The sequence below is a fragment of the Marmota monax genome, unplaced genomic scaffold (genome assembly GCF_021218885.2).
Source record: "Marmota monax isolate L192 unplaced genomic scaffold, Marmota_monax_Labrador192_F-V1.1 WCK01_AAM20220418_F8-fsc00107, whole genome shotgun sequence".
NCBI classification, from domain to species: Eukaryota; Metazoa; Chordata; class Mammalia; order Rodentia; family Sciuridae; genus Marmota; species Marmota monax.
Window position 1 is genome coordinate 2,688,180 of NW_026693761.1, and position 20,856 is coordinate 2,709,035.

A 20,856-nucleotide genomic window follows, 5' to 3' on the forward strand; every position below is an offset into this window, starting at 1 on the left:
ATTTTTATATTGGCACAATTTATTTTTATTCTCTGCTTACCGAAGCTAGTAACAGTAATTTATTCCCCAAATCAACATTAGTTATATTTTAGCTTCATTCTTTAATTGTCAGTTTTTTTTTAAGTTACTATGTGTCTATAGTCAGGGTACAAAAGAAATAACATGTTTCTGGCAAAATGGATTTCATAGTAGAAGAGGTAAGATAGTATCACCTATGACATGTATGTTCCCAAAAAGGATTGGAGTGCCTTTACTTCTAGGCTGGGAAGAAAGTAGAACTCTTCTAAGGATCCATAAGAAATTAGCAACCAGTTTCACCTACCAGATATGCTAGGAATTAAGAGCTCTCTGACTTGACTGTAGAACAGATCTTTAAATGTAACTGTATGGCTCAAGAGAGTATGAATTATCAAGGGACAGAGTATTACAAGAGATTAGTACACTATCAAAGAACTATGGAAATGTCAGAAAGAAGGAGGTGAATCAGTAGTTAAATGTTACATTCTAAAAATACTTTGCAAAACTGGGTGGTGAAGTAATCATACATATTTTCTGGATATAAGGAAGTTCGTATAGCATATCTTTATGTTATCTTTAAGGGAAATGTGATAAGTGGTAAGGATGGAAGATGGCAGATGCAAGAAATTAAAAAGTAATGGGTGATGAGAAAAGAGAAGATTGGATAATAGAGTACTATGATACCACATATCTTGTGAGAACACTGTTGGTAAATGATATCCATAGAGCAGCTTCAGAGTATCTTCATTGAACTCTAAAGAATGATGAAATTATTTCATATAAATTGTATAGTTTATCTTCTATGTATTGATTTTATATCTGAAACAAATATGGCAAGAAAAATTTATTTAACCAAATAGGTCATCATTGGAGAGTTTGAAAAAACAAAAATTTACTCTAAAATGATTCCCCTGTTTGAAAGCAACTTGAAGTGTCCCTGTGTATTAATCTGGTAATAGTTGCTTAAAGAAAAGCAATCTCTCTTAGATTTTATGAGCTAATCTCCTTTCCCTTCTCTAGTAAAATTAAATATGTACCATCAGGGTCAGTACTCTCAACAGTTCATCCTTCAGAAACTGCTTTAAGGGATTTGTGCCTCTTAAAATCTCATTTGGAATCTAAATTTCTGTTGCTTAAGTTGGTGTATTTTACCTTGGTCTGCTTTAAGTATGAATAAAGATAGATAAAAAAAATATCTTCATTAAGAATAATCTTTTGCTTTATTTAAGTATGAAATTTTTGTTTGGGTAAAACTTGCATTAGTAAAAGCAAACTCTTGCTATTTGTTTATGACAGAACACACATGCAGGACTTGAAAGATGTTACTAATAATGTACACTATGAGAACTACAGAAGCAGAAAACTGGCAGCTGTGACTTACAATGGAGTTGATAACAATAAGAATAAAGGGCAGCTTACAAAGTAAGTATATATACTTTTTCCTCCACAAAAGTTATTACATAGTAAATAATTATACTGTTTTATTTTCATCAAATTCCTTCTTATTACTCATTAGAAAATTTGGATAATGTTCCCTGTGAACAACAGCAGAAAATTGTGTTGTTAAGCTTTGTTTTAGTAGTTTTATATATTGTTTTTTAATTGTTGGAGGCTTTTTTTTTTTTTTTTTTTATTATATTGCTCCTTAAAGAATCATGCATTCTCTTCTGGTCATTTGCCATCATCTTACTAATGCATACACCACACATTTAATAAAATTCCAGTTAGAAATTAAACATCTTTTAGCAAATAAATTTTTTGGGGAAAGAAAATAGTTATCTTTAAGATCTCTTAAATTCATTTTACTTATTTTTAAGGTAAAGATTCGTTTTTTTTTTTTTTTGGCCATTACTTCATATTTATTATGGCATTCAAAATGTAATGTCTTCTCCAAGTATGGTGGCATACACCTATAATCTCAGCAGCTTGGGAGGCTGACGCAAGAGCAGTGCAAGTTCAAAGCCAGCCTCAGCCACTTAGCAAGGCCCTAAGTACCTTAGCGAGACTCTAAAAACCATATCTTTAAAAAAAAAAAAAAAAAAGGCTGAGATGTGTCTCAGTGGGTAAGTGCCCTTTAGTTTAATCCCTGGTACCCCCCCCCCCAAAAAAAAAAAAAAAGAAAAGGAAAGAAAGAAAAATTAATGTCCTCAGAGAAGTGTGTGCCTCTGTGGGAACTGGAATCAGGTATTGGCGCCCACCTGTGGCTTCAGTTGTGCACAAGCAGTAACTCTTCCTATATTCTCTTTAAGGAGAGTAAACAACTTCTGTTAAAAGGAAAAGCTTTAAACACAGCATTTTGAAAGAAAGAACCAAGTTTATTTGGACAGGGCCAAACAAAAATATTTTAATGAATATAATCTTATTACCTTCTGTATTCATATTCTATTGTGTATTCCAAGAAGTAAATTAGCTAGCATTTGGATTTCTTGTTAGTGAGAATAGTGTGACTACCAAGCATGTAGCTTTGCCTTACTGATTGCATATTGCAAACCGTGATGGGTTTTATGATGGAGGTGTGGGGAGATGTATGAGAAAGTAGGATTTTTGGTAACCATGTCTATACCTTATGCTTCCTTTATTTGGATTGTTGAAGACCAAAACTATAATGAAAACTATTTTAAATGATGTACATTGCAGCTAGATATTATCTTATCATTTGGAGAGAATCCTGAGGGATCATACATGTAAATAATGAGAAAAGTTCTTAAAAAAAGGAATAGTGTTGTTTTTGTAGCTGTCAATATTCCTTATAATGGAATAGAAAAATGTCACTTTTTCATATTTAAAAATATAAAATCCTATTTGAGATAGGGTTTAGTTTTTTTTCTCCTTCACAAAATATATGTGAACAATTTTAACACAAAAGGATTTACAATAGTGAATATTCATAAAATTTTAATCTACTTTAAATGTATTTTCTTTAATTTGGGGACTTTTAACTATTTAAAAGAAGCATACACAAAGCTACTGATGATTTTATATAATGTTTAAAGAAAAATGTACTACCAATGTATTTTTCATTAAAGGTATGTACTTAATGTTAATTTTTAAAAAATTAAATAATTGTTTGTATCCTTAACATGAGAAATTACTTTTCCACATTTTAAATTTAAGATTTTTAAAGTAGTACAATTGGAATAGTCCTCCTATTAGTTATAGGTAAGGTAATTCAGAGAAAAATAGTAAATCTTAAGCTTTGATTTAAAAATTTTTTTTAATGTATACAAAATTCTGTTCTTTGGGCTTAACTTGATGAGTTCAGTTATGACCCAGGAAGAAAGCATAAAAAGTAGAAGTAGTATAAAAAGAATACTATCAGAAATCTATGTCAAGATGAGTCATGACAAAAGTTTACCTGTGGGAATAAAAAAAGAAAAGTTTGCATGCTAAAAAGCAAATTGCCCCAGAAGCTAGTAAGTAGAAAAAGAAATGTTTTTAGAGATCAAACCAATTATAGAATGACTATAATTGTAAAAGATGTTTGATACAATTTGATTAGAATTTATTACCTCATTGAGTATGACATACTAAATTTTAAGGAAGTCATTGAGACATATTAAATCTGAAAGAAGTCACTTAAAAGTTCATCCATTAGTTATATGTTATCTTGAAAGTTTTAGCAATTTCAAAAAGCATAGTAGCTAAATTTAAAAAAAAATAGTATCAGCAGTTTATGATGCCTTTATTACAGCTAGGTACATATCCATGAATAACTAAAAATAAAGACTAATGTTTAAGTATATGAAGTATGAGTTTAGGCTTCTTATTGAAGTTCTTTTTGGATTTCTCTAATGGGACTCTCCCTCCATAGTGATGTGTTCTTTGACAGTGATAGCAGGGAGAGGTTGAGGTTGCTTGGAAGAAGCAGGATTGTTTAAAAAAGAAAAAAGTTGCCAGTACTCCAACCATCTCATTTTGTATAAACTTAGAGCATCTGAACATGGTTCAAAACACTGTTTCTAACATCTAAAAACATGCTTTTCCCTTAATAGAAACGTTTTTAATATTGGGAAACGCAGATGCTTTATGGATTTATTATTGAAGATATACCTCAGTAAATGAGATGAAGGGGAGTAGGTTCTTCTTTAAAGCGAGAGAAGGGCTATCTGCAACTTGGGAAATTTCAGGCAGATCAGTTTAACTAAGAATTTGTATGGAAGTTGAGGATCTGGAAGTTGATTCTCTTAAAACTACTCATGCTTAAATAACTTAAAAGACGTCATATAGAGTCCCAATTTTAAAGATAATTCAACTAGACAATCTCTTTGGTCCCTTTAAAAAATGTTGGTGATAGTTCTTTTTAAAAATTACTTTTTATGGAATCTAAATAGGGTTTAATGTAGGCAATTTGAGAAAGAAAGAAAATTGATGATAATGTCAATTATTCATTTATTGATTGCTGAGGAACCTGTTTTTTTCATTACCCAGTAAACAACATTTCTTCATACACACATGTATATGTGTGCATACTCACATTTATATGTGTGTGTACTCACATTTATGTGTGTATACATACAAGAACCCCTATTCAAAATTTATAGTTAAAATAACCTTTATATGGCAATACACACTTCATAAAGTGCTAATCATATTTGGTTTATAAGCTAAATTGTTCAAAAAATGTTAGGCATTGGATAGTATTAATTTATCTTATTTTTAATTTTCTGAGGCAATTTTTGGCAAATAGAGTGTGCTTAACTATGGAATAAAAATATATTTGTTTTGCATATCTGAAAATTGGTCCTAAAATAATTGTTCTGGAAGGACTTAAAATCAAGAATGAGAATGTGTGGTTAAAATCTGAAAGGTAGCTGAGGTTGTCTAGTTAAATACTAACTTGTCTCAAGGCTTTCTGGACACTCAAGAAAGGGTTACTATTCTTAACAACTGGCCAGGTATTACCTGTATCTGACAAATAAGTTATCAGTTTTTTAGTACTTTTTTTTTCGGGGGTGGGGGGTGGTGGTAGTGCTGCTGGGGATCACACTCAGGGCCTGTACATGTGAGGCAAGCACTCTACCACCTGAGCTATATCCCCAGCCCCACTTCTTAAATTCTCAGGGAGAGTGTATCTTGTGCATTTCTGTATGGGGGATGGTAGGTTGTTGGAAGCCACAGAAAGTGAGACCTCCCCCATCAAACACATTCAATAAGGGGTTGTAAAGGAAAGGGGAGAATAGTTCCATATCCAGATTACAAATCTCCTTAAAGAAAGAAGATGATCCCCAATAAGGGGAGAGCTATCCTTTTTTGCTAATTTGTTTTTTAGAGTTTTATATGCTGCTTTCTTCCTTGATTTTTCTTGTACCTTTTACTTAAAATCACTGTTGATTGTCTCTGAACTCTAATCTATCGTTAGCAGTATTTAAGATGGTTGACAACATGCTCCAGGTTTGAGGGCACACCCTGTTAGCTCTTTCCTGCTTGTCAGTTCATCTCTCTTTTCTATAGCCTTCTTCATCTCTGGTCTTAGGATAACTTTACAAGTAACTGAGTTCCTAAAAATGCAGGTTTCAGAGTTGATCCTAGAACTCTTTTCATGAAAAGGTTTTCAATTATAAAAGTTTCCCCCTAAAATTAAATTTATTCAGTTATGTCCCTCACTCTTTGTTCAAATGTACTTTTATAAAAATAGTAGTTGGGATTTTATTTTGTTTATGATTGGTTTTAATGCTCTCATTTGGCAAAATTGACAAATGACAAATGACAAAAATGACAAATATTGTTTCCCAAAATTTTTGAAAATTTGTTCGTCTTTGAAATCTGTTGAAATGAAATTCTTTTGGAAAATTTTACATGAAAACTATATGTCAGATATATAGTGACTAACCATTGGAGTGAAAGTATTAAATGTACTAGCTTAATGTATTCTTCAGGAAATACCACACATATAATTTGAATGAAATGTGGGTCATGAAATACAACCACGATAGAATTTAGCTGAGTCAACTTCATGTGGCCCTTGTTGTGATTCTGTTACTGGACACCAAAGGGTGAATTATCTGGTGGTTTTAAAGAATTCTAACCAGGGCTGGGGTTATGGCTCAGCGGTAGAGCGCTCGCCTTGCATATGCAAGGCCCTAGGTTCGATCCTCAGCATCACATAAAAATCAATCAATAAATAAATAAATAAAGTTAGATTTAAAAAAATCTTCACATGAAAATAATATTAAAAAAAAAAAAAAAGAATTCTAACCCTGTTAAAGAGAACCCTGAAAGGAAATATTATATCTATATTATATCTTTGGGGATTTAGTTTGGTATTCAGGTTATGTGATAGCCTTTTTCTTTTCCTTTTATGAGACTTTTTCATTTCTTTGACTGGGTTGCTATTAATTTCTTTGACAAGATTGGGTTTGCAAAGCTTTTAGCATATCTGTGGGGTAGGGGAATTTCCCATTAAAAAGCAGACAGGCAATAATGTAACTTGGTTTTTCCAGCCACCCATTTTAGTTGGGGGGAAAAAGAAATAATACTAAATGTGATAATAAAAAGTAATCCTTTTTCCTGCATTTTCTACATTGTAAGCACAATTTTGTATTATAGTTTTAAAAGAATCATTTTAATCAAGATAACTGGAAGTGGAATACTGATTCATTTTAAAAATTAAAGAATTTAAAGATCCATTTTAGGTATGCATGAACATTTTTTTCATAATATTTGAATATCAGTTCATTTGGTCAGGGATCAAGCATGACCAAGGATGAAGAAGTATCTCAAACATCATCTATTGCGGATTTTCTTTTGAAAGTAAAGACATATTTAATAGGTTTGGAACTTTGGACAGGCTATCAGAAGATAATTGCCTAAAATATATATTTTCATAATGATTTGGAATAGTTATTGATAAGAGAATTGGGGGAATAAATTAACTCACTGTAACAAATTTTACCATAAGATTTTTAACTTAGGGCACATACCTTAATTATTTAATCCTCAAAGCTATACATTTGCCTTTATTTGTTGCTTTTAGTAGTGTTTAAACATGTTCATTATTCATTTTTTAATCTTTTAGGTCAGCATGTAAAGGATTATTTATTTTTTGAAAGATATAATCAGTTCTTGTTTACTATGCACAGATTCCTAATATTTAAAATTTGGATTCAAAAGCAGATTTCAAATGATGGTGAAATGAGATGAACATCATTACCCTAGATTCATACGTGACTGCACATGTGGTGCAACCCTACATTGTATACAGCCAGAGAAAGGAAAAGTTGTGATCCATTTATGTACAATGAATCAAAATGCATTCTCTTATGTATAACTAATTAGAACAAATAAACAACAACACCAAAAAGCACATTTCAAAACATCATTGTTTCTCTGTAGTTTGCTATTTTTCCTCAAGAGTCATTTAAATAATGATTTAGGTGAAATGGTTTACTCTTTGTAAACTGGTAGATAGCCTTTAATGTGTATGGATTACTATAAATTCTTTTTTTTTTTTTTTTTAAGAGAGAGAGAATTTTTTTAATATTTATTTTCTAGTTTTCGGCAGACACAACATCTTTGTTTGTATGTGGTGCTGAGGATCGAACCAGGGCCTCAGGCATGCCAGGCGAGCGCGCTACCGCTTGAGCCACATCTCCAGCCCATGTATAAATTCTTTATGTGAATTGCCTGATTCTTCCCAGAGATAAATAAAATTAGCATTAGGTTATTATAAGTATGAATATGTGTTTAACATTAAAATGATTATTATTCTCTCAAATTCTAATTCAGTATATTTACAATATTGAAATATTTGTTTTTGAATCATGGCTATATGTTAAATAATATAAGTTGCTTAAGTATACATATTCAATTATTTAAGACTATCAACTCAATAATAGTTACTAGATTATTGTATAGAGTCTAACGAGGAAATTTGGGGAGTGTTTGAGGAACTGAAGTTAGAAACCCTTTGAAAAGCTAACAAAAGCTTTGGGTCATCTCACCAGTAAAATGAACTTAAGCACACATCTATTTAGTATGCTTACTTCAAGGCAGTCACTAACACTCTGCGCAAGAGATCTGAGATCCCTGTGTTTTAAAAACCCCTGCCAGTAGCTGGTATACACTCCTATATTCCCAGTGACGAGGAAGGCTGAGGCAGGAGGATTGTAAGTTGTGCAACTTAATGAGACCCTGTCTCAGAATTTTAAAAAAGAATATTGGGTGCTCCCTTCGGCAGCACATATACTAAAATTGGAACGATACAGAGAAGATTAGCATGGCCCCTGCGCAAGGATGACACACAAATTCGTGAAGCGTTCCATATTTTTGGGGGGGCTGGGATGTGGCTCAAGCGGTAGCGCAGTCGCCTGGCATGCGTGCGGCCCGGTTCCATCCTCAGCACCACATACAAAGATGTTGTGTCTGCCGAAAACTAAAAATAAATAAATAAATATTAAAAATTTCTCTCTCTCTCTCAAAAAAAAAATTAAAAAAAAAAAAAGAATATTGGGATGTAGCTCAGTGATTAGTGCCCCTGGGTTTAATCCCTAGTACCATAATTTTTTTTTAAAAAAAATTAAAACGCCTGCCATTAGTATAAGAAATATAAGAAAATGCCGTTTTTGTTACTGTTGTTCTGTAGGATAGTTTAAGGTCTGGTATAGTGATACCATCTGCTTCACTCTTCCTGCTAAGGATTGCTTTTGCTATTCTGGGTTTCTTATTTTTCCAGCAATTTCATGACTGCTTTTTCTATTTCTATGGGGAATGTCATTGGGATTTGTATTGGAAGCATTAAGTCTCATATAGTGCTTTTGTCAATATTAAGTCTGCCTATGCAAGAACAAGGGAGATCTTTCCATCTTCTAAGGTCTTCTTTAATTTCTTTAGTGCTCTGTAGTTTTCGTTGTAGATAGAGGTCTTTCACCTCTTTTGCTATTTTATTTATTTATTTATTCATTCATTCATTCATTTATTTTGAGGCTATTGTAAATGGGGTAGTTTTCCTTTCAGAGGATTTGCCACAGATATACAGAAATGCCTTTGATTTATGGGTGTTGATTTTGTATCCTGCTACTGTGCTGAATTCATTTACTAGTTCTAGAAGTTTCTGGTGGAGTTTTTTAGGTCTTCTAAGTATAGAATCATATCGTTGGCAAATAGTGCTAATTTGAATTCTTCTTTTCCTGTCTGTATACCTTTAATTTCTTTTGTCTGCTCCCAAGTTTTCTGATGTGTCTAATCGCTCTGGCCAGTGTTTCAAGAAGTATTTTAAATAGAAATGGTAAAAGAGGGCATCCCTGTCTTTTTCCAGTTTTTTGAGACAATGCTTTCAATTTTTCTCCATTTAGAATGATGTTGGCCTGGGGCTTAGTATAGGTAGCTTTTACAGTGTTGTGATATTTTCCTGTTATCCCTAATTTTTCTAGTGTTTTGAACATGAAGGGGTGCTTATTTTGTCCAATGCTTTTTCTGCGTCTATTGAGATGATCGTATGGATGTGATGAATTACATTTATTGACTTCTGTATGTTGAACCAACCTAGTAACCTGAGATGAACCCCATTTGATCCTTGATCGTGGTGCACAATCATTTTGATATGTTTTTGTATTCGATTTGTGTTTCGATGGTCAAAAGGTGCCACTTATGCAGTCCAGGGGGAGAAATAAAGAATGTCCACATGCTTCTGCCCTTTGCAATGCTTTTTTCACTCAAATCACTCATACAGTTTCACTCTATAGGTTCTTAATCAAGAAAATGACAATCCTTAATGCTAGGCACTGCAGTAGACACAATGAATTCACAGCAAACAATTCAGGATTAATTAATTCACAGTAAACAATTCTAGATTAATTCTAAGCACTGCAGACACACTTAATCATGACCAGCTAATGACAGACATTCTCTCTGCACACTAAGTTCAAGTGTCAGATCAAAAGTCTCTAGCCTTAGGCTTTAAATCCAACAGATGCACACTCAGATCACGGTGATCAGATCAGGAACCAAGGCAGGCTTCTGGGGTGGAGCTGATGGCTAGCTGAGGAGAGGATCATAGGGAGAAGTTGTGGCTCTTACCAAGGTCAAGTTGTGGCTGTAGAGTTTGAGAGCAGTGAGGCAGATGCAGAGGATAAGCAAACAATGAAAAGTGTCGGGATGTCAGTCCAGGTCCTCATCAGGCTCTCAGCATGAGGGCATCAGTATAGGCTGGCTGAATGTATGTTCATTTGCTCTTTTACTTATACTAAATTTTGGGGCTTTTGCCCCTCCCCTCCTTTTAATCCTTATCAACTGCCACTGGATTTCTTAGTGACATCATTTACCCTGGGGTTAAAACATCTGGTCCGGTGGACTTGTTTGTGCTTGAGGGCCACAATGGAGGGCTCTGTTAGCCCTGCGTGATGAGATTGCAGGTTTCAAACTGGAGTATTTAAAATGGAGTTACTTAGGCTCAGGCCTAAGGGCATCCTCATAATTTGCCAGAATTTTATTGAGAATTTTTGCATCTATGTTCATTAGAGATATTGTCTGAAGTTTTCTTTCTTTGATGTGTTTTGCCTAGTTTTGGAATCAGGGTGACATTGGCCTCATAGAATGTATTTGGAAGTGCTCCCTCTTTTTCTATTTCCTGAAATAAATTGAGGACTATTTGTATTAGTTCTTCTTTAAAGGTCTTGTAGAACATGGCTGTGTATCCATCTGGTCCTGGGCTTTTCTTGGTTCGTAGGTTTTTGATGGCGTCTTCTGTTTCATCATTTGAAATATATCATCCTTATTCAATTTGGGCAGATCATATGACTCTAGAAATTTGTCAATGCCTTCAATATTTTCTATTTTATTGGAGTATAAGTTTTCAAAATAATTTCTGGGGCTGGGGTTGTGGCTCAGTGGTTGAGTGCTTGCCCTACATGCGTGAGGCACTGGGTTGGATCCTCAGCACCATATAAAATAAATAAATAAATAAAACAAAGAAATTGTGTCCATCAACAACTAAAAACAATTAAAAACTAATTTCTAATTATCTTGTGTATCTCTGAAGTGTCTGTTGTGATATTTCCTTTTTCATCACGTATGTTAGTGATTTGGGTTTTCTCTATCCTTCTCTTTGTTAGCATGGCTAAGGGTCTGTCAATTTTACTTATTATTTCAAAGAACCAACTTCTTATTTTGTCAATTTTTTCAATTGTTTCTTTGTTTCAATTTCATTGATTTCAGCTCTGATTTTAATTATTTCCTGTCTTCTACTGCTTTTGGTGTTGATTTCTTCTTCTTTTTTTCTAGGGCTTTGAGATGTAATGTTAAGTCATTTATTTGTTGACTTTTTCCTTCTTTTAAGGAATGAACTCCATTCAATGAACTTTCCTCTTAGTACTGCCTTCATAGTGTCCTAGAGATTTTGATACATTGTATCTATGTTCTCATTCACCTTTAAAGATATTTTAATCTCCTCCTTGATGTCTTTTGCAACCCATTGCTCATTTAGTAGCATATTATTTAGTCTCCAGGTGTTGGAGTAGCTTTTATTTTTTATTTTATCATTGATTTCTAATTTCATTCCATTATGATCTGATAAAATGCGGGTAGTATCTCTACTTTTTTTGTATTTGCTAAGAATAGCTTTGAGGCATAATATATAGTCTATTTTAGAGAAGGATCCATGTGCTGCCGAGAAGAAAGTGTATTCTATTCGTTCATTGAAGGATGAAATATTCTATATATGTCAGTTAAGTCTAAGTTATTGATTGTATTATTGAGATCCATATTTTCTTTGTTCAGCTTTAGTTTGGATGATCTATCCAGTGGTGAAAGAGGTATGTTAAGTCAACCAGAATTATTGTGTTATAGTCTATTTGACTCTTGAACCTGAGAAGAGTATGTTTAATGAATGTAGACACTACATTTTGGGCAGCATATTGTTGGGTCTTTTTTTTTTTTTTTTTAATCTAATCTGCCAGTCTGTGTCTTTTTTTTTTTCTTTAAGAGAGAGAGAGAATTTTTTTAGTATTTACTTTTTCAGTTTTCGGCGGACACAACATCTTTATTTTATTTTTATGTGGTGCTGAGGATCGAACCCAGTGCCCCACGCATGCCAGGCTAGCACTTGAGCCACATCCCCAGCCCCAGTCTATGTCTTTTGATTGATGATTTTAGGCCATTAACATTCCGGGTTATTATTGAGACATGATTTGTATTTCCAGCCATTTCTGTTTATTTTTTGGTATTTAACTTGAATTGGTTTGTCCTTTGATTTGTTTTTCCTTTAGAGTAAAACCTCCCTTTACTGATTTTCATGGATTTTCTTTCTGTAGTGCAGGCTTTTGAGTTGTAAAATCTTTTAACGTCTGTTTATCATGGAAGGTTTTAATTTCATCATCAAATCTAAAGCTTAATTTTGCTGGATGTAAGACCAGCCTTTATTTTATTATGTTTTTTAAAGTTTTGAGAAAGGGCTGCACTAAGCTGCTCAGACTGGTCTAGGACTTTTCAGTCCTCCTGCTTTAGTTTCCCAGGTAGCTGGGATTATAGGAAACACCACTGCACCTGGCTGTCATCACCTTGTAATGAAATAATGGTACACTTTAAAATTTCTTCAACAAACACTGCTTTATAAATGCAGGCTCTTGTTCTAAGTTAGTATGTCTGGTTTAGTTTTATTTTCATAACTTCTGCTTAGTTGTTTAGTTGGTAAAATACACTGTAAATTTCCAAATAGAAGGAAGTTTTCCTTTGGAAAGAAGTATTCTTAGGTTAAACACTTTACATTATATAAACAAATCATCTTCATCAAAGCAGTACATATTTATTCTTCCTTTTTGCTAAGAAAAAATGGTAGTAGCTGATATTCTGTCTCATGTAGTATTTTCTGTCTAAGCTTTTTTGTCGTCCTCCTTGATAGGAAAGAAGAGAACTGTGTATGGTCAGAAATACTCAGCCTAATGAGAGGTCACCATAAGAGTGTGACATATCAAGGTTAAAGTGATTGGCCCTTTAAATTATTGGGGAAATAAAAAAAATTACCACTGTTGAGATAAAATCACCCATTTAAGTTGTAAATTATTTTTTATAGAGTCAAAATAAATAAATGTGTTTATCAACAAAATCAGAAAAGGGCTTGCCTTCTTTCAAGGTGCTTCAGTGTATTCATTAATTTTCAGATATCTACAAAACAACAGAACCCACTCATCATTCTCCCCTGGATATTTTGGCATTCTCTCATATGTTTAAATATGCTAGCTTTAACATAATTTACCTGTAAATATTGGTAAATATTTTACAATATGAAAAATGATAACATTATTATGCAAAGAGATTTGAGCCCATGGACTTTCATGCGCGTGTTAAATAAACTGGTTTTTTTATTATTTTTTTTATTTAACTCTGCTTAATGCCTATTCTGGCATTTCAAAAATAAATATCAAAATATTTGATCCTTATTATTTCATGCATGCGTATGTGTATGTGTATAAGCCGTTGAACAGTTTAAAACTTAAAACACTGAAACATTTGAAATAAAGATGAATTTTCAAAACATTAAAAAATTTTAAAAAGCCTAGAAATATTTTCTTCAAACCTGAATAGTGTTCTAAGTATTGACTAGTAGTTGTTTTTAACAGTATCAGTTCAGTTATCAAATAGTTGGAATTTTTGTAATAAAATGTAATTGTGATATCAGTAGTCATTGCAGAAATTCCTCAAATTTTAGTGGAACTAAAAATATGCTTCATATATTAACTCACTTTCTTCATGCTTTCAGTTTTTCTTTAAAGAAAATTCAAAATTAATTTTTTTCCTATTTTTTCATTTGGTGAATGTATTTGGAAAATGTTTCTTATTTTCCTTTTACAGGTCCTTTTATGTGTCATCATTACAGTTGATGTTCACAAAGAACCATCTCATAGTTGCTTTGGTTATTTTAGTTCTTTTCTTATAATAATTATGTACTAGTGATTGAGGTTTATTGGTAAATTGTCACAGAAGGAAGTTCAAGTTTAAAATATCACGTTTCTGAGGATTTTATCTCATTTGTTCATGAATGAATCCATGTCATGTATCACTTAGAATGATGTAAGTAAAATATTTCAAAAATTATTTGGTACATATAAATAATAATGGCATCTGTAGCATCTCGTGTTTCGCCAGTTCTTTTAGACTTTTGTATTACAATTTTCATTTATAAATGTTTAATGATTATTCTTAATGTTCATGACAGGAGCCCTCTGGCACAAATGGAAGAAGAAAGGAGGGAGCATGTAGCCAAGATGAAGAAGATGGAAATGGAGATGGAGCAGGTGTTTGAAATGAAGGTCAAAGAAAAAGTTCAAAAATTGAAGGACTCTGAAGCTGAGGTAATCTCTTACAGACATAGTATTCTTTTTAAAATAATAATACAAACTTTCTGCATGCATTTTTTTTCGAAATTAATTTCATGCCCTAGTGTAACAAACTGGGGAAATCAAAACAAGTATTATATTTATTATAAAATAATATATACTCAATATTGAAGTGCTTGGGCACAGTGTGCTAGGTAGGGAGACCTAATATAGTAGGCAGAATACTTATAATGAATTATATTAGAATTACAATGAGCAATGAAAAGCTTTTTTTTAATTATGAAAAATAAAATATAAGCCATTCTATATAATCAGTATTAAAAAAACTGAAGGTCAGAGTTATGAATGAATGTAAGAATAAAAACTTAGTGTTAGGATAATAATAATTGAACAAATTTATTTATATGTGTATGAGAAAGAACCTTAATTGAATTAAGGGCATGCCTGAATAAAATGGACAGTGGCCAGGGAGAAAATGAGGGAATATTATTTTCTAAATAAGTTGGACTTACTTTATACTGTAGTATCAAAATAATTTCTAACATTGGTACACAGTGGTGCCAAAGTATCCCAGCACACATATCTGCTGTCTTGAAATCCCTCTAGATGTTGAGTCTTACATGTAGTTTCTATTAATTTAAAAAACAAACAAACAAAAAACCTTGCAGAATTTACTTCATTAAAGTGACAAAAAAGAAAAGATGGAGAAAAACATACACTTAAGGTAAGAATCCTTAGAATAGTTGCTTTGATAGATGTCTAAGAAAAGAAAACTCTTGGGGCTGGGGTTGTGGCTCAGCGTTAGAGTGTTTGCCTAGCACATGCAAGGTCCTGGGTTCAATCCTCAGCACCACATATAAGTAAATAAGGTAAAGGTATTGTGTCAACTACAAATAAAAAATGTTTCTGGATTTAAAAAAAAAAAAAAAAGAAAGGAAAAGAAAACTCTTAGCCCAGAATAAGTAAGTCAGTATAGGTTTGCTCAACATAAATTACATTGATCTATAATTAAAAATTATAAAATAATAATTGTTTTTAAATATATGAAATGACAGTAACAAGAAATATTTTAAAAATAATGTTTAGTGATAAAATTTAGCAAGATCCCTTTCTGTGTCTTCACCAATAATGTTTGTATATAAATATATTTTAAAAGATATTCAGATCTCTTGTGTTACATCCTTACAGTTGATCTCATTGCTTTTGTAATTATTGAAGAAAATACTGAAACCTTTTTTTTTTTTTTTAAAGGTTTTTAAAGACATAACCAAAAGTACTCTAATCCACAGATAGAGAGTGACATAAGTATCCAATAACTTCAAGGAAATGTTTTTAATCTGAAACATTTCTCCTTCATTACTGGGCTTTTCTTGTAATTTCTTATGAAAACCTTTATTATTATCATATTTGTTGTGAGTTTAATTTATAGGATAATTCCTCTTGGTTTAAAACTACTGAGTACTGCAGGACTAGTATCCCTGTTACCTGCCACTAAATGCCAATAATAGTGCCCTCCGAATTATTGAGCCAATCAAAATGTGCAGGCATATACCCTTACTTAAGAATTAATAATCTCTTATGGTTATTATAAGTTATTAAGATGATATTTTGGAGTTAAGTTTATTCTTTGTTTATCAGCCTATTATTTAAGTAAATCCTTTTGAGTCTTTACCTCCTCACTAATGGATAATATGAAAAATCCATATCCAGAGAAGGGGGAAAAAGTAATAATAATGAGCCAACTAGTTTATCTCCACAATGAGATTCCACTAAAAAAATCTAAATATAGTTTAACTTAATTTAATGTGGACATAGTTTAGGATCTGTTCCTAAGAGTAAATGTCATAAACAGGCAATTGTGAAACAGTAGCCAAAGAACCCTTCTGGAATTTTCATAATTACTGTGAATGGTAAGAGCAGTTTTGAGAAATTATTTTTTGAAAGACGGAATCTTAGCATTGAAAGGGACCTAGGAAGAGATCTGAGCCAAGTTCCCCCCTATACTCTTAAGTCTATTAGATAAATAGTGTGCTCATTCCTCTTGTTTCATGGAACTCCACTCCAGGATGTGCTTACCACAGTGATGTTGGTAAGCACATCCTGGAGTAATAATGTATATAAACATAATATAGATTTAAAAAATAAAACAATTTTAGCCTTGCTTAATACTGTTTATCTCAAATTCATTCTCCTGGAAATATTTGTGGGTGTAGCCACTTATACCTAGCAGTACAGTGTGTTAGGTATAGTACCAAGCATCTCTTGTGTATTATGTCATTTAATCCATACCACATCCCTAAAAGGTGGGTGTTACTGCTCATCTCCTCTTATAGATGAGAGGAAGGTTAATTAACTTGGGTGTGCTACATAGTCATAAGCCAGCATTTGAACCTGCTCTGTGCTTAAATTTGCTTTTAATCACAAGACAGGTCCACAGTCCTGTTTTCCACAATTTCAAAGTGTAAAATGCAATGTGAACTATGCGGTTTTTTTCCTGCTTTTGTGAATATTTTCATATTTTACAGCAAAAAAAACAAGATATTTGATTATAGTTGTTGCCCAGATAGCCCAGAAGGTTTTTAAATATCATATGCCTCTTCCTAAGTAGTTATCGCTTCTTTAATATCTGAAAAATTCTGAACTTCAATACACATTTGACCCCAAAGGTTTCTTGAGGGGAAGGGATTATGACCTATACTATTTTTTACATGCAGTTAGCACAGAACATAATTACTTATTTGTATTATAAATGTAAGTTTACGAATAATGAATGTCTATGAACCTATTGCCCAGCTTAAGAAATAGAACCATATCATTTAAATCTTTCATTTAAAATCTTTCCCTTATTGTTGTCCCTCTCTTTCCTAATACTAGAAGTAAATAGTATCCAGCATCATTTGTTTATGCATGATTCCCTGGCATTTAAAAATAACTGGAAGCATGTTCTTATGTTCCTATTTTCTGGTTTTTTTCTTACTAACTTACTGTCATCGGGAAGATTTCACCTCAGATTTGACTTATCTTTGTTTAAATGTATTGTAGGTGACTTTCTTTTGTAGGAATTGTTTGAAGTGTTTGCAATAGCAAAAAATACGACATTGGTTTTTGTGGATTTGTAAAATAAGAAAAATTGTATACAGAATTATAATCCAAATTCAAGGTGTTAACTCACCAGTTAAATCTTCAATAGAACATAATTTCTGAACAATTGAAGATGTTGAATTGTCCTTGGGCATTTGGTATAATAAGATTCAATCTGATTTTTTTATTTATTGACTATTCAGAAATAGATTGAATAGTTTCTTATGAAATTATTATTTACCTAATGATCCATTAGACTTAAGGTCTTTGGCTCTGAAGTTAATTTGCATGAGTGTTTTCCGTCTCTCAGCCAGCAGTTCTTTACAGCATTAATTCTTAGTGTAGTAAGGACGATCTACATTAGAATCACTGGAGCTTATTTATAACCTATATTTCTAGACATAACACCCAAAGATTCAAATTCAGTATATATGGATAGGTTCAGGATTCTGTTTTCTTAAAAAGCACCCCAGATGATTCGTATGAAGACCAGTATTTGAGAACCACTTCTTTACAAGAATTAGGGGATATTACCCATTACTGGGATCTTGGGGCTCTTAGGTCCTTAACTATCTTCTTTCTTTCCCCCTGTCTCAGCTTTCTGAACTTGGAATTAGGAGACTTAGGTTCAAGTCCAGTATTGTCACTTTCTGGCTAGTGATCTTGAGCAAGTCACTTAAATTCTGCAACTATTTCCTCATCTGTACAGTGGAAGCAATGATGTTTTTCCTGTTCAGCCTCCAACATATTTGTGAATAAAGAAAAATGAGATAATAAGATAATAATTGTCCATTATAAAGTGCTACACAACTGTAAGTTTGTTGCATTTTTTTTATGTCTCCCAAGATTATTTTCTTGGGTCACTGGTACTTTGGGTGGCAGGTCCTATAATAGGAGGAATCCTCACCAGTGCTTTCCAGGTGGCACTCTGAATTTATAGCAGTATGACTCAGTGCCCATACTCTTAATATTAGGACACCTGGATGGAACATTCTTCTGCCTCTGATTTCTTAAACAGTTTTTATTTATATATCATACTGTGATTTAGCTGCAGCGACGCCATGAGCAAATGAAAAAGAATTTGGAAGCCCAGCATAAGGAATTAGAAGAAAAACGTCGTCAGTTTGAGGAGGAGAAAGCAAACTGGGAAGCTCAACAACGTATTTTAGAACAACAGAACTCTTCGAGGTAACTCATATCAAATTCTTAAGAAATATGTTTATTAATGTTTTAAATAATTATTTCCCTATTTTAAAAACATCAGAATACTATTTTAAAAGTTATCACCCACTATCATGCATTCTCACACACAGTTGCTTTCATGGGTCTTTTTATATGCATGGATTCATTAGTGTATTTTTCCAGTATATTTTCCATGACTTAATCTATAATTTATAATTACAATTTTAAAGCACCATAAATGTTCTCTCCAGTTAACTCACCTTAACTGATATCTTACTTCCCTCCCCCACCCCATTGTTGGATATAATTTTTATTTTCAGAATTTGGTATGCATGGAAAACAATGATGTTACAAAGGTTTTTATACATTTAGGTATGTTTTAATTGCATCGAATGGCTTCTTTAAGATAAGCTTAAGATATGAGGATGTACATCTAATTTCTAATTCTTTTAATTTATTCCTCCTCCTTAATTTTACTGTCTTTCTACTAATTATTGGCTCAAAGATAATGAAAAATATATTTGAAAAAGCAAATATACTTCATAATGTAAATAGCAGCAGGAGAAAAGGGCACCACCCTTAGCTGAAGTTTTTCAAATATGGTATTTCATTTGGGAAGAATTGTTCTCAATATTAAAATTATTAAAATGGTTTTATTATATTTTTAATGCTTATCCTGAAATTTTGTCTAACATTTGATTGTTTAAAAGTATTAATATAGAGTAGCATTATCTTCATAGTTTACTCTTCCATATCTTATAATTTTTTAAATGACAAAGTAATGTTTGAAAATCTAACATATAGTTAGATTAGCAATTGCTACCATATTTTGTCTTTTATATTTATAACATGGTCACTGGTCTCAGTTGTTTTCTTCTAATCACTTCTTAGGACCTTGGAAAAGAACAAGAAGAAAGGGAAGATCTTTTAAACTCTCTATTGACCACCAGTTATGTATTAGTTGCCAATATGCCAGCTTGGACATCAGTGTTTGTTGGATCCGTTTGACCAATTTGCACCAGTTTTATCCATAATGATGGATTTAACAGCATGACAAAAATTATTTTTTTGTTGTTGTTCTTGATGGAGATTAAGATGCCTTGAATTGTCTAGGGTGTTATGTACTTAGAAAGTAACAGCTCTAAGTACCTTTCTACATTTTCTTTTTTTTTTCTTTTTTCTTTTTAATTTTTATTAAAAAGATATCTTCAATTTAATGCAAGAGAACATTTTACTGTTGTACAATCATGTTCTGGTGGTTTGATTGTTTACAGGATATTCCAAAATAAAAGGACTCTGGAAGGTTTTCATCGAGGATAAATTGCCATAATTTGATGCAAACTATGCTTCTCTATGATAATTATAATACAAAGGTTCCATTCAGTGCAGCCTATACAATAATGTAATTTAGTCTAACACAGTTGACCCTATTTTTTGACACTTCCATTGTTTAAAAGTACACATGGAAAAAAAAAAAAACCTATATGCTTACAGTGCACCTAGAGCTTTTTTATAACAACCTCTTTTTTGTTTGTTTTGGATTCTTTAAATATGTATTATTCTCATTTAGTGCCCTCTTTAGCCAGAATCTCATTACTGCTTCATTTTTGTAATAACATTTAATTTAGTTATTTTCCATATATTTGCCCTGCTAAAATAGAATATAGCATCTTTCATATGGTAGGAACCAACAAGGAAACTTTCCTTTAACTCCCTTTTTACATTTTATGGTAAGTAGCAGGGGGAAAATGCATTTATAGATCATTTCTAGGCAAATTGTGAAGCTAACGACCAACCTGTTTCTACCTATATGCAGTCTCTTTATTTTATTAGAAATGGGCATCATGTCCTCTTAAAGAGAAAAAAAAAGTCACCATTCTGCATCTAGCTGTATTCCATATATTGCATTTCTGTATTTTTTGTTGTATTGTAAAAAATTCACATAATAAACAATGTTGTGATGTAATAGAGTGCAGAGTCTTAAATATTTTAAAGTTGATATAAAAGTAGAATATGTTTGGGAAGAAAATTTTCAACTTGAATTTGCCTCCACCACAGTGATATCTCTGGTGTTGCTTGTCTTGTTTAGAATGCGTATATGCTAATTTTCTAATTTAAGGATTATAGCATCTCTGTCTCACTAATAGTCATTTCTTGCAGAACAATTTCCAACCCATTTGGATTAGGGCGTACTCTCAAGTTTCTGGAAACTGGTCTTTTTTGTTTAAAAAAAAAAAAAAAACTGAAAAGAAGTAGATATAATTTATTTTTACTAAGGTCAAAATGTTTCACCACGTTTGTTTACTTT

The 20,856-nt window shown here is 32.3% G+C and overlaps 1 protein-coding gene and 1 non-coding gene across 5 annotated transcripts in view; both read left to right on the top strand.

Annotated features, from left to right (window-relative positions):
- Septin7 (septin 7) overlaps positions 1 to 20,514 on the top strand; it is a 98,703-nt gene extending 78,189 nt beyond the window's left edge. For all 4 annotated transcript variants that reach the window (XM_058584447.1, XM_058584448.1, XM_058584449.1 and 1 more), the window contains 4 exons: positions 1,315 to 1,440; positions 14,165 to 14,300; positions 18,415 to 18,554; positions 19,440 to 20,514. In XM_058584447.1, coding sequence (XP_058440430.1) covers positions 1,315 to 1,440; positions 14,165 to 14,300; positions 18,415 to 18,554; positions 19,440 to 19,479 — 442 coding nt within the window. In that variant the 3' untranslated portion in view covers positions 19,480 to 20,514. The remainder of the gene's footprint in view (positions 1 to 1,314; positions 1,441 to 14,164; positions 14,301 to 18,414; positions 18,555 to 19,439) is intronic.
- Positions 8,179 to 8,285, top strand: LOC124103990 (U6 spliceosomal RNA). Its single transcript, XR_006855344.1, has one exon. It is a non-coding gene; the product is annotated as a U6 spliceosomal RNA (small nuclear RNA).
- Positions 20,515 to 20,856: the final 342 nt, after the last annotated feature.